General features: G+C 38.7%; 1 protein-coding gene across 3 annotated transcripts in view; it reads right to left on the bottom strand.

Moving 5' to 3' along the window:
* The window catches only part of LRCH3 (leucine rich repeats and calponin homology domain containing 3), a gene marked incomplete at both ends in the record, with an annotated part of 105,263 nt that overhangs the window by 35,230 nt on the left and 55,766 nt on the right, over positions 1-14,267 (bottom strand). For all 3 annotated transcript variants that reach the window (XM_080695901.1, XM_080695902.1, XM_080695900.1), the window contains 5 exons: positions 377-427; positions 4,550-4,699; positions 5,060-5,111; positions 7,139-7,215; positions 12,785-12,933. In XM_080695901.1, coding sequence (XP_080552027.1) covers positions 377-427; positions 4,550-4,699; positions 5,060-5,111; positions 7,139-7,215; positions 12,785-12,933 — 479 coding nt within the window. The remainder of the gene's footprint in view (positions 1-376; positions 428-4,549; positions 4,700-5,059; positions 5,112-7,138; positions 7,216-12,784; positions 12,934-14,267) is intronic.

Genomic DNA, 14,267 nt, shown 5'->3' on the forward strand with positions numbered 1-14,267 from the left:
TCAATTCCTTAGCCTGTATCTTCTTCATAAGTAGGTTTTTGGTTTTTTTTTTTGTGTGTGTGTGTGGTTCTGAGGATGGAACTCAGAGGCATTCTACCTCTGAGTTACACTCCCAGACCTATTTTTTTTATTCTTTATTTTGAAACGGTCTCACTGAGTTGCAAAAGGTCTCACTAAGTAACTGAGGCTGTCTGCGAACCATGATCCTCCTGTGTCAGCCTCCCAAATGCTGGGATTATAAGCGTGTGCCACCTTGCCCAGCTTATAAGTAGTTTTGTAATGAAAAAAAAAGGGGCAATATTTTTATCACATGCAAAACATTTCACTTTCACTGCAAAAATAATAAATTCTAGTGAAAAGGTGAGTATAGACTTACCTCACCATCTACGGGAGATTGTTGTTTCTGTGGACTTTGTGATGCTTTTTGCTAAACACCCCCAGAACCCCAGAAGAGAAGTTGGTTAGAATCTAGAACACTCGACATGATAAATTCTATTTACTAAAATAATCACATTAATTTATTTCTTATATTAATATTTTTCTAGATTCATTAGTTAAAAAATGTTGTCCCTTATCTTAAATATCTTACAGTTTAAATAAAGATAATCAACAAACCGACAAATTGTACCACTGTATTTCTATAAGCATTTGTAACAGAAACATTTAAAAACTATATGTACACCCACATACATATTCAGAGTACTGATCTGTTACTATGTTCTCTCAGTGAATTCATTCTCTAAGGGATTTATTTATTTATTTATTTAGTGGTGCTAGGAAGAGAAACCAAAGGTGTTCTACCTCCGAGCTATACCTCCAGCCCTATTTCTTATTTTTAACACTTCCAAAGTCTTTTATTATTATCTTTTTTTTTTTTTTTTTTTTTTTTGCAGTACTGGGGATGGAACCCAGGAGCATTCTACCTCTTAGCTATACCCTCCGCCCTATTTTTTATTCTTTATTTTGAAACTGAGTTGCAAAGGACCTAAGTTGCTGAGGCTGGCCACTAACCTGATCCTCCTGTTTCAGCCTCTCGAATGCTGGGAAAACTTCCAAAGTATTTTATTATTCACATATTTACAAGTATGATACATTAGCAAAAGCTTTCTGTTTAGAGAGCTTGTATTCTTTACTTTGAAACAAGGTCTCACTAAATTGCCTTCCCTGTCTCCTCCTTCCCATGGTGTTTCCCAAATCTGCTGTCCAATAATCACATAGATTTTAAGTCTTCACGGCCAGGAACCTTCGGGGCAACTTACAAGGAAGTTAATAGTACACACCTGGACTCAGGTGGCAAGCTTCCAACCCAGGAGCTTCTAACATTATAGGGCAGGCGAGTGGCCTGAGTTGTCAAAGTCTCCAAAGGTCGCTCTTGCATGCAGTTGGAGATTTCAATAATTTTTATTTTGAAACAGTCTCACTACTTTTGGAGGCTGTCCCTGAACCTGCAATCCTTCTGTCTCAGCCTCCCAAGTACTGGGATTATAATTGTGTGCCATCATGCCCGGCTCTAAGGGATTTAAATAACATATTAATGCTAACAACTTGAGCTTTCTTTTTTTCTTTCTTTCTTTCTTTCTTTCTTTCTTTCTTTCTTTCTTTCTTTCTTTCTTTTTCTTTCTTTCTTTCTTGTGGTATTTTGGGGGGGGGGATGACCCAGAGGCTTTCTACCTCTGGGCTATACTCCCAGACCTATTTTATACTTTATTTGGAAACAGGGTCTCACTAAGTTGCTGAGAGCCTCACTAAGTAGCTGAGGCTGGCTTTGAACTTGTGTAAACCTCCTGTCTCAGCCTCCAAAGTGTGGGGATTACAAGTGTGCACCACCATGCTTGGCTACAACTTGAGCTTTCTATCAGTCAAAAATTTTGGCCGGGTGTGGCAGAGCATGCTTGTAATCCCAGCATTCGGGAGACGGAGACCAGAGGATCTTGGTTTGCTGACAGTCTCAGCTACTTAATGAGTCCCTTCACAACTCAGTGAGATTCTGTTTCAAAAATAAAAGGACTAAAAACTAGAGCTAGGGGTATAACTCTGAGGTAGAATGTCCCTGCATTCCATCCCCAGTACTGAAAAAAAAAAAAAAATCTTAAAAATTTCCAGTTGCCTGTACAAATTCTCTACTTGGAAACCCCATTACTACCTGTCAACATATTCAAAAACAAATGAAAAATGTCCCAACTAACTGGCTATTTTCCCCAATTTGTTAATTTATGTTATAATGATAAATAAACATCTGTGTAGTCAGTGTTTTACAATATGTTCTTACATATAGTATCTCAAGTGACTTTTCTTTTTTTTTTTTCTGGTGGCACTGGGAACGAAACCCAGGGGCCTTCTACCTCCGGGCTACACTCCCAGACCTATTTTTTTATATTTTATTTGGAAACAGGGTCTCTTAAACCAGCTGAGGCTGGCTTTGAACCTGTGCGATCCTCCTGTCTCAGCCTCCCAAGCGCTGGGGTTACAAGCATGCGCCACCATGCCCGGCTCAAGTGACTTTTCTTACTCTGGGAGATAAATACCATAATCAGATTCATTTAGGGATGAAAAAAATGTGAAGAAATTGTGGGACAAATACAAGTTCACAAGGCTGGTAAGTGGCATACCCACGAATAACAACTGACTTTTTTTGTGTGTGGTACTGGAGAATTGGAACCCAGAGACTTTTCTACCTCCAGGCTATACTCCCAGACCTATTTTATACTTTATTTGGAAATAGGATCTCACTAAGTTGCTGAGAGCCTCACTAAGTAGCTGAGGCTGGCTTCAAACCTGTGTGATCCTTCTGTCTCAGCCTCCTAAGCACTGGGATTACAAGCATGTGCCACCACGTCCAGATAATGCCTGCCTTCTGATTCCAAATCCTACATACGTACCAAGTGTGGTGGTGCAGTCTTGTAATCCTCGCGCTTGGGAGGCGAAGCCAGCCTCAGCTAGCTAAAGAGACCCTGTTTCCAAATAAAATATAAAATAGGTCTGGGAGTGTTAGCCCAAAGGTAGAAGGCCCCTGGGTTCTAGCCCCAACCCCCCCCCCCCAAAAAAAAAATGGTGAGAGAGAGACACACATGCACACACACAAATATAACATATATAAATGTAAAAAGGAAGAGGAGCAGCCGGGCATGGTGGCGCACGCTTGTAATCCCGGCACTTGGGAGGCTGAGACAGGAGGATCGCACGAGTTCGAAGCCAGCCTCAGCTACTTAGTGAGGCTTTCAGCAACTTAGTGAGACCCTGTTTCCAAAAAAAAAAAAAAAAAAAAAAAGAAAAGGTCTGGGAGTATAGCCCGGAGGTAGAAAGCCTCTGGGTTCCACCCCCAGTACCACTAAAATAGAGAATAAAAAATAGGGCTGGAGGTGTAGCTTGGACTTAGAATGCCCTAGGGTTCAATCCCCAGTACCCCCTCCCCACCACACGCACATAATTAAACTGGATAAAAAATTTTGAAATTTTGGTGGCACAAATTTGTAATCCCAGGATTTGAAAGGCTGAGACAGGAGACTGCAGTTCCCACACAGCCTCAGCTGAGGCTGTCCGTAAACTGGGTGTGGTGGCACACTCTTGTAATCCCAGCATTCAGGAGGCTAAGATTAGAAGGATCACAGTTTGTGGCCAGCCTCAGCTACTTAGAGAGGCCCTTTGCAACTCAGTGAGACCCTGTGTCAAAGTAAAAAATAAAAACTAAGGCTGGGAGTACAGCTCTGAAGTAGAATGCCCCTGGGTGAAATCCCTAATTCTACACAAAAAAAGTTTTTATTTGGTAATAACGTAGGAATTTAAGGGAAAGGAAAACTGCTTCACAGATTAGGAAAAATGCTGGGTGTGGTGATGCAAGTTTGGGAAGATGCTTGGGAAGATGTGACAGGAGGATCACACAGGTTTGAAGCCAGCCTCAGCTACTTAGTGAGGCTCTCAGCAACTTAGTAAGACCCTGTTTCCAAATAAAACACAAAATAGGTCTGGTAGTATAGCCTGGAGGTAGAAAAGCTCCTGGTTTCCACCCTCAGTACAAAAAAAAAAAAAAAAAAAAAAAAAAAAAAAAAAAAATAGAGCTGGGGGTGCAGCTTGGAGGCACAATGTCCCCAGGTTCGATCCTCATTACTGAAAGGAAAAACAAAAACAAAAACAGAAAACAATATAAATACTTCTACAATCTTCTTCACAAGCAGGGGAGACTATCACTTTATTTGGTCAAGATTCCGTAAAATAAGGAAGAAAAAAACTGATGTGTGTGTTTGTTTATTTATTGCAGTATTGGGGCTGGAACACAGGGGGATTCTATCTCCGAACGACACCCCCAGCCCTATTTTTTATTCTTTATTTTGAAATAGGTCTCACAGAGTTGCAAAGATCTTAACGAAGTAGCTGAGTCTGTCTGAGAACTGTGGTCCTCCTGTCTCAGCCTCCTGAATGCTGGGATTACAAGCATGCCACCATGCCTGGCTGATGTATTTATTAAAACAATAAAAACTGGCAGTCTTGGCAAAACAGCTAAGTATGAACTTGTAAATAACTTCAACATTGTCAATGAATTAAAATGACTCACCTTGACAAAGTCCAGGACAGCATCTCTCTGAATCTGCTTGGTCCTTATTTTCTCCTCCTCATACTGTAGGGCAGCCAGCTGTGCCTCTCTCCGAGTACGCTCTACTAACTGCTCTCTTCTCTGATGAAGTTCCAAGTCTGTTTGTGATAGCTGCAACAAAAGTGAAGCACATGCAAGTGAGGACAAAGATTACCTTGCCAATATCCTCTATGAATTTAGAGAACTACTGCTGATCTAAGTAACCTTTACTTTGCAGTCACCTAGCATTTCTTTCAGTGTGCTTGTTGTCAATCTTTCCCCATCTTTGCACTGTAATATAAAACTACCATTGTAGGTAAGGACTTATAAAAATTGTTAACAAGTATCACATGCATGTTATAGTAACTGATTGAGAAGGAAACTCATAAAATGTATTATAAAAGTAAAATCACCTTGTTTTAAAAAAATCAAAATTAAACCAGCAAAAATAAATAAATAAATAAATAAATAAATAACTGTACTAACAATTACCTGATTGTGACTTGGTGATGGTGGTATGAGAGAAGATGGCTCACCTGGAACCCTGATCCAAAAGAAGGGGTGGGGGTAAAGAAACAAAAAAATATTTGATAACAAGACATATAAGGAACAAATAAAATTTTATTATTAATGTAGCTTTCTGTTAATCGGGAGGTAAGCTGTCTAGTGAGTACTGAGAGAGTAACTGCATTTTGTAAACTTAGGCCCAAGTCATTAAATTAAGCCATGGTAATACCTGATGTCTCCAACTCATGTTTCATGTGATGATATCACTTGTTGGGAGCCATTAAGGCCTTCCACTAGATTGGTGTCTCTGACTCAGCTGACTGTCCTTCGTCCAGAGTCAACAAGGTTTGGGGTTATGGAAAGTTCAAAGAGGTCTGAGAGAGGATCAGGTGGTGATGACACGAGGGTACTGATTGACCTATCTGTAATATGTGTTTTGTATTGGTCTGTATTGTATTCTGGTGGTGGTAGCATGAGAATGTTGATTGACCTGTAGCTATGTATAAATACCTCTGGAAAAACAAAGTCGTCGGCGCAATAAAGGCGAGATTGACCCAGAAGCTGCATTGGCCAGGAGTGTCCGCGCAATAGGGAATACTGACCCAGGCAGAGTTGTCAACCCGTAGGAAACATTGACCCACGAACGGGGGTGGACAAGTAGAGATAGTAGGCTGGCAGCTCCCCCACGTTAGGGTTAAAAACTTCATCCTCACGCCTCACTTCAGAACCCCTACTCTTGCTGCCTGGCTTCGGCAATCACTGATTATTCTACAGATAGCTAACAACTGTCTATGTTAGCCACTACTGATACTTAGTTGAGATCACTTTTCACATGGGATCGTTTCTTTATAGCATATATAACTATTATGTTCTTTTCTACCATGATTGAAAAGAGACACATAAATAAAGATTATATACAAGATCACTTTATCAACAGAAATCTGGAATACTACAGAACCTGGGAACTGTACATGTAAGGCACTCCTAACTCTTCTTTTCAATGATGAAGCTATTTTAATAATAAAAATAAAAACTTTTGGCCTTTATTCTTGTGATATTGGAGATTGAACCCAAGGGCATTCTACCTTCAAGCTATTTCCCAGCCATATTTTTATCTTTAAACAGGGTCACACTATGTTAATGAGAGTCTCACTGCTTGTTGAGGCTGTCCTCAAATCTGTGATCCTCCTGTCTCTGTCTCCCAAGTATTACAGGGATGTGAAACCATGCCTGGCCTTTTTTTTTTCTTGGGGGGATTGAACTCATGGGCATTCTACCTCTGAGCTACACCCCCAGCCCTATTTTATTCTCTACTTTGAAACAGGGTCAGGGTCTCACTAAGTTGCAGAGGACCTCACAAGTTGCTAAGACTGGCCACGAACCTGCTATCCTCCTATAGCAGCCTTCCAAGTACTGATATTACAAGTGTTCAACACCACACTCAGCTCCATGCCCGGTTTTTTGTCACCCAATTTTAAAAACATCTCGCCGGGCATGGTGGCGCATGCTTGTAATTCCCGCACTTGGGAGGCTGAGACAGGAGGATCGCATGGGTTCGAAGCCAGCCTCAGCTACTTAGTGAGGCCTTTGCAATTCATTGAGACCCTGTTTCAAAATAAAGAATAAAAAATAGGTCTAGGGATATAGCTCGGAGGTAGAATATCCCTGGGTTCCACCCCCGAATACTACCAAAAAAAAAAAAAAAAAAAAAGCTCTAAAATGCATAATATCTAAACATCTTCATTATCCATGGATCTGCATAAAATCAGAATCACTTCACTCTTATCATTGAGGGGTTTTTTTGTGTGTGTGTGGTACTGAGGGTGGAGCCCGGGGGCTTTCTACCTCCAGGCTATACTCCCAGACCTATTTTATATTTTATTTGGAAACAAGGTTTCACTAAGTTGCTGAGAGCCTCACTAAGTAGCTGAGGCTGGCTTTGAACCTGCATGATCCTCCTGTCTCAGCGTCCCAAGTACTGGGATTACTAGCGTGTGCCACTATACCAGGCTTTATCATTGAGTTTTAAGGCAGAAAAAAATAAGTAGAATTTATTTTTCAAACCTGTTTTGTAGTGAAAATCTTCTCATTTCTTCTGTTTTTTGAAATTCCCTAATGGGTACTGGCTTTACTGGTGAACCCTAGACCAAAAATGCATAAATAAATTAACATATACATCTACAACACTGATTACACGATTCTCATTCAACTTAACATTCAGTAATTTGTGTATTACACTAAAATAGAACCTTCAAATGTTAACATTCAAAAGCATTATAGATACCAGTTGTGGTGGTTGTACATGTCTGTAATTCTAGTAATTGGGAGGATGAGACAGAGGACTGTAGACTTGAGGCCAATCTCAACAATTTAACAAGACGGTCAGCAACTTAGTGAGACACAAATTAAGAAAAAAAAAAAAAAAAAAAAAGGTTGGGGTGGGAGTGTATCTCATAAATAGAATGGCCCTGGGTTCAATCCCCAGTAGCTCTCCCCACAGTATTGTAGACTATATCTTTGATAAAAATATTCTTAATCTATACTTATTTATGTAAAAATGTTCTTTCTATTGTATTATGTAAAATTATAGTTACCAAATACAGTAATATTTAATGAGTGATAATAAAGGATCTTAGACATCATCTCATCATCTAGTGTGAGCTTTTATCTGGGACAGAAATTCCTACCTGTCCTACCCCAACATTTGATCACTTTCTCTTGAACATGTGTAGTAACTGAGGATTCACTGAGTATATGACACTTCTTTACCTTTTCACTATCACAGACTGTCTCTTAACTCACAATATTAGTCCTGGGGATGTTGGTTGGAATATCAAGATAAAACAAAAAATAATTTATATTATTACCTCTTCCCTACTACAAACTGTCTCTTAAGTCACAATAATAGTCCTGGGGATGTAGGATGAATATCAAGATAAAACAAAAAAGTAATTTCTATTTATGGTAAAATAAAATATTAACTAAAAGAGACATATTGGCAATATGTAAAAGCCATTTTCATACAATATTAGTAAAAAAAAAATTAGCTGGGCATGTAATCCCAGCGCTTGGAGGCTGAGACAGGAGGACTGCACAAGTTCGAAGCTAGCCTCAGGTACTTAGTGAGGCTCTCAGCAACTTAGTGAGACCCTGTTTCGAAATAAAGTATAGAATAGGTCTGGGAGTATAGCCCAGAGGTAGAAAAAGCCCCTAAGTACCAAAAAAAAAAAAAAAAAAAAAAAAAAAAAAAAAAAAAAAGCTGGCTTATACGATATGGACCATACGCTCAAAAATAAAATGAAAAATCAAATATAGAGGCTTAAAGGTTACCACAGTAATATATTTTGTTCAGTGAGAATCTAGAGAAGTAATACAATCTTATTTCAACACCAAAAACAATCACTAAAATGGGTATTCTTTTGTAATCCCAGCATTTGGGAGGCTGAGACAGGAGGATCATGGCTCATGAACAGTCTCAGCTACTTAGTCAGGCCCTTTGAAATTCAGTGAGAACCATTTCAAAATAAAGAATAAAGCCAGGCGTGGTGGCGCACGCTTGTAATCCCACACTTGGGAGTGGAGACAGAAGGATTGTGCAGGTTCGAAGCCAACCTCGCCAGCTTAAGAGACTCTATTTCGAAATAAAAATATAAAATACGATCTGGGAGTGTATCCCAGATGTAGAAGGGTTTCCAGAAACCCCAGTACCACCAAAAAAAAAAAAAAGAATAAAAAAAAATTGGCCTGAGGGGTGTAGTTCAAAGGTAGGATACCCTTGGGTTCCTTTCCTACCACTAAGAAAAAAAAGAAAGAAGAAAAAAAGGGGGGGGGTATTCTTCAAGGAAAAAAAATAACAAAAAAATCTTCTCTAAAACGGTTAATTAAAAATCATGTAAAGCCGGGCGTGGTGGTGCACACATATAATCCCAGCATTTGGGAGGTTAAGACAGGAGGATCTCAGTTTGCAGCCAGTCTCAGCTACTTAGTGAGGCCCTTTGCAACTCATTGAGACCCTGTTTCAAAATAAAGAATAAAAAAGGGCTGGGGGTGAAGCTTGGAGGTAGAATGTCCCTGGGTTCCATCCCCAGTACCGAAAATAATAATAATAAGCATATAAGACTACTTATATAATCTAACTCCACAAACTAGATAGATACATCTAGAAAAATTTTCTTTTGTGAGTTACTCCAAAGGGCTAAAAGATGTTTGCTTTATGTTTGGACAGAAAAATCAGATAGAATGAACTACAATCCTGGAATCGTGATGAAAGAATGATTATTCTTTTTTTTAAACTTTTTTTTTTTGTGGTACTTGGGGTGGAACCCAGGGCTTTCCTACCTCCAAGCTATACTCCCAGACCTATTTTATACTTTTTTTGGAAACAGGGTCTCATTAAGTTGCTGAGAGCCTCACTAAGTAGCTGAGGCTGGCTTCAAACCTGTGCGATCCTCCTGTCTCAGCCTCCCAAGCGCTGGGACTACAAGCATACGCCACTATGCCCGGCTGATTATTCTTATTTTAAGTGAACTTTTTTCCTTTTTTTTTTGCAGTACTGGAAATTGAACCCTGGGACATTTTACCTCTGAGATATAACACCAGTTCTATTTTTTATTCTTTACTTTTTGAAACAGGGTCTCATTAAGTTGCAGAGGGGATCACTAAGAAGGTGAGGCTGGCTGTGAACCTGCAATCCTCCTACTTCAGCCTCCCAAGTACTGAGATTACAAACATGTGGTATGCCCTGCTTTTTTTTTAATAAGCAAAAAATCTCTCCTAGGATGTTATGTCAGTGACTTACGACCCTACCTTTATGATACTGCAGTTATCTAAAATTATTATGAGCTACATTAAATTTTCATGACAAAGACAGATGGAGTAACACATTCCTGCATACCAGGATTTGGGAGGCCACAGGAGGACCAAAGGCCAGCCTCAGCAATTTAGCAAGAATCTCAACAAACTAGTGAGACCTCATTTCAAAACAGAAAGTAAAAAAAAGGGATAGGGGTATAGCTTGGAGGTAAATTGCCCCTGGGTTTAATCCTCAGTACCCCCCAGAAAAGAAAAAAAATTATGGTATGGATTTAGTTTAAAAAAAAAAAAAAAGTCATAAGCGGGTGTGGTGGCGCACGCTTGTAATCTCAGCATTCGGGAGGCTGAGAGCGAAGGACCACAGTTCACAAACAGCCTCAGGTACTTAGTGTGGCCCTCCGCAAATTAATGAGACCCTGCTTCAAAATAAAGAATAAAAAATAGGGCAGGGAGTGTAGCTTGGAGGTCGAATGCCCCTGGGTTCCACCCCCAGACCTGCAAACAAACAAACAAACAAATAAATAAAAATAGTAATAGATGAGTGTGGTGGTGCACACTTGTAATTCCAGTACTTGGGAGCCTGAGACAGGAGGATCGCAGTCTCATGGACAGCCTCAGATGCTTAGTAAGGCCATTGGCAACTTAGTGAAGACTCTTGTTTCAAAATAAAGAATAAAAAATTGGGCTGGGGATATAGCTGAAAGGTAGAATGCCCCTGGGTTTAATCACCAGTAACCCACCTCCCCAAAGTCATACCGTGTTCAGGCAAGGGTGATCTATATATGTAAGACATATTATAATAAAATTAGATAATATAGAGTGTTTAACATTCTCAATTTTTTTTTTTTTTTTTGTAGTACTGGGGATTGAACTCCAGGGCATTCTACCTCTGAGTTACACTTCCAACTCTATTTTATTTTTTATTTTGAAACAGGGTTTAAGTTGCAGAGGGCCTAAGTATTCGAGGCTGTCTGTGAACCGTGATCCTCCTGTGTCAGCCTCCCAAGTACTGGAATTACAAGTGTGTGCCACCATGCCCAGCTTCAAATAGTTGATTTTTTTTTTTTTTTTTGGTGGGTCTGGGAATGGAAACCAGGGGCATTCGACCTCCGAGCTACACCTCCTGCCCTAATTTTTATCCTTTATTTTAAAACCAGGTCTCACTGTTTTGCAGAGAGCCTCACTAAGTAGCTGAGGCTGTCCGTGAACCGCGATCCTCAGGTCTCAGACTCCCAAATGCTGGGATTACAAGTGTGCGTCACCACGCCCAGCTAGATTTTTAATAATCTTTTTTTAGGCAAATTTCAGGAATATAAGAAGGTATTTCTTCACTGGTTGTTAAATCATGTAGAAGAATATTGCTTCATCATAATTTCACAGATGGCCAAATTTTATAAAATTTTATGACACAGAAGCCATAAACGGTATTATAATATAGAATCACTAAAACTACTGTAGATACGTAGCTAGAATTAATAAATTTATTTATCTACTTATGTTTGTGGTACTGGTCTATTATCTCTAAGATACAGCACTTGATTTTTTAACTTTATCCAACTTTAAATACAAGAGTATCATCCAACAGCAACAAAAAATACTTTGTTCAAAAGACTTCAAAAAGGAAGCTGGGTATTTTGGCGCATGGTTTTAATTCCAGTACTTGGGAGGCTGAGAAAGGAGAATCACAGGTTCGTAGCCAGCCTCAGCTACTTAGTGAGGCACTCTGCAACATAGTGAGACCCTGTTTCAAAATAAAGAATGAAAAAATAGGGCTGAAGGGTGTAGCTCAGAGGTAGAATTCCCCTGGGTTCTATCCACAGTACCACAAAGAAAAAAAAAAGAAAAAAAAAAAGACTTCAAAAAGGAAAACCAATGGATTCTTTTCAAAGATTGATAATTATCACTCCACAAGATGTCCCACTTAAAGCGATTAACTATTTCTAAAAGATTACACACTTCATTCTTCAAAAAGCCCCAAGTGTTTTTCAAATAACCCCGCTCAGAGTCTAGGATGAACTCCAGACATGGATATCACATATACTAAAATGGAGCTATTTTATTACGCTGTCTAGATACACTGAAGAATGCTATTCTATTTGAGACCCTTAGGGAATTGGCAGAGATTCTGCAGTGGACTGAATGCTCATTTGTTTTCTAAGGCAATTCAATGTTCCATTATAAGAGACACCCAGGAATTTTAATAGCATATAATTTATATTCTGTTGACTTAAGATAAAAGTGCCATATAGTTATAAGTTTATTATAAAAATTCTATGGTGCCTCCAAAGTTAAATTTTCAGTTTAATTCTTAATTACTGATCAGTCAAGCTATGACTTGCCAGTTAGTTACAATAAAAAAGCAAAAAATCCCACAGAAAATTAAGAAAGTAATAATGAAAAGCATAATATTCCTTTTCTTCAAGGTCCTTAGACTACTTTTAGGATTCTTTTAATTTCTTCTCCAAAATTACAAAATCTGCCTTCTTATTAGAGAAATAAACCTGAACCCTACTTAAGAATATTATTATGCTAGGCATGGTGGTGCACACTTGTAATCTCAGCTTGTAATTCGGGAGGCTGGATCATGGTTTGCAGACTGCCTCAGCTACTTAGGGAGGCCCTTTGCAACTCAGTGAGACCCTGTTTCAAAACAGAGGATAAAAATAGGGCTGGGGATTGTGCTCAGAGCTAGAATGCCCCTAGATTCCATCCTCAGTACTGCAAAAAAACAAAAACAAATAAATCTTATTTTTTGAATATTCAAATCTAAAAAATCCAGGACTAAAGTCAGAAGTTAATAAGATAAACCAATAAACCACTCATACGATAGAAATATATAGGATCACGAACAATTCTCCTAGGGGATAGCAACATATTTAGAATTAATGTGTATACTACCTCATGATTGATTCGCCGTTGCTCAATATATGCCATGAACTGTGAACTGAGGCTGTCTGAGTCCAGACCCTTAGGCCGTCTCACATCATCCTCTTCTTCCTCTGCAGTACAGTTATCAATGTAGTCAATCTGCTCCAGATCATGTTCTCCTGTATCACACACACACACACACACACACACACACACACACACACACACCCACCCCAGAAAAAATTCAATGTAAGATAGCCATTCACAAATAGTTTCCTGCAAATCTTACTCCTAATTCACTTGAGAATGAAATAACTGGTGGTAATTATTGAAATACAGACATTCAACATTTTTCTTTGGACAGCTCCTTAGTGTTTCAAACAAGACAGTTATGAGATAAACAGAAAAGGAGACTAATTTTTAAAGATTAAAAGTTGTTTCTCTTAATGTTTTAGTTTACGGCTATTTGGGAAGCAGAAGACCTAACAACGCAAAAGAAAGAGGCAATAAGAAAGAGAAAGGACAGAAAGAAACTGCACTTAGAAAGAGAGTTACTATTTCCCTTTCTGTAACTGCTGTCAGATTTTTTCCTAAACTATGCTCAGAACAAAGATTTTCCTATTTGGAAAATTATTTGCTAGAGGGCAAGGTTGTAGATATTCTGCCAGTTTGTGAATGACAGAATGATTTCAGGAATTTTTCTTCTCAAAATGCTTCAGGGTGAGGAAAAGCATTTAAGCCAAATAGAGCCATATAACTACTTCATTTGGTAAGATTTACAATGTCCTATTATTTTAAAGTTTAAAACTAATTGCTTTTAATAATTATTAAAATAAAACACTATGAAAAGCCCTGCTACTAAGATGCCTTCTCCAGAGATGCATTAAATCCCAATCATTATTTTATAATGTTCCACAGAGTGCCTTAAAAGTTGTAGCTGCTACGCACAATGAATTTGAAGAAGTCTACTTTTCTTTTATTTCCTCTGTGGTACTGGGGGTGGAATCCAGGGACTTTTCTACTTCTAGGCTACACTCCTAGACCTATTTTATACTTTATCTGGAAACAGGGTCCCACTAAGTTGCTGAGTGAGGTCCTCACTCAGTAACGGAGGCTGGCTTTGAACCTGTGCAATCCTCCTGTCTCAGCCTCCCAAGCGCGGGGATTACAGTGTGCACCACCACGCCTGGCCCTCTATTTTTCAATTTAGTTTTCTGAGTGAAAATTCTTTAGTCATGATTAATATTATAGGTTTTAACTTATTAATTTACTAATAGCTAAAAGAATAGAAAGGTGGTAAGTCTATATTCACATTAGAAACTAGGTACATAAATAGTTTTCAATATACTTTACTTTTTCTGATTAAATAGTTTATATTATAGATATTTCCTAAAAAAAAAAAGCAGCATTACTTTTTCATACTATCTAGATCAGTGTGTTCCAAGAGAAAATGAATGCAGACCACAAAAATAAGCCACATATGAACCAGGCATGGTGGCACATGCTTGTAATA

This window comes from Muscardinus avellanarius (genome assembly GCF_963383645.1).
Source record: "Muscardinus avellanarius genome assembly, chromosome: 5".
Lineage (NCBI taxonomy): Eukaryota > Metazoa > Chordata > Mammalia > Rodentia > Gliridae > Muscardinus > Muscardinus avellanarius.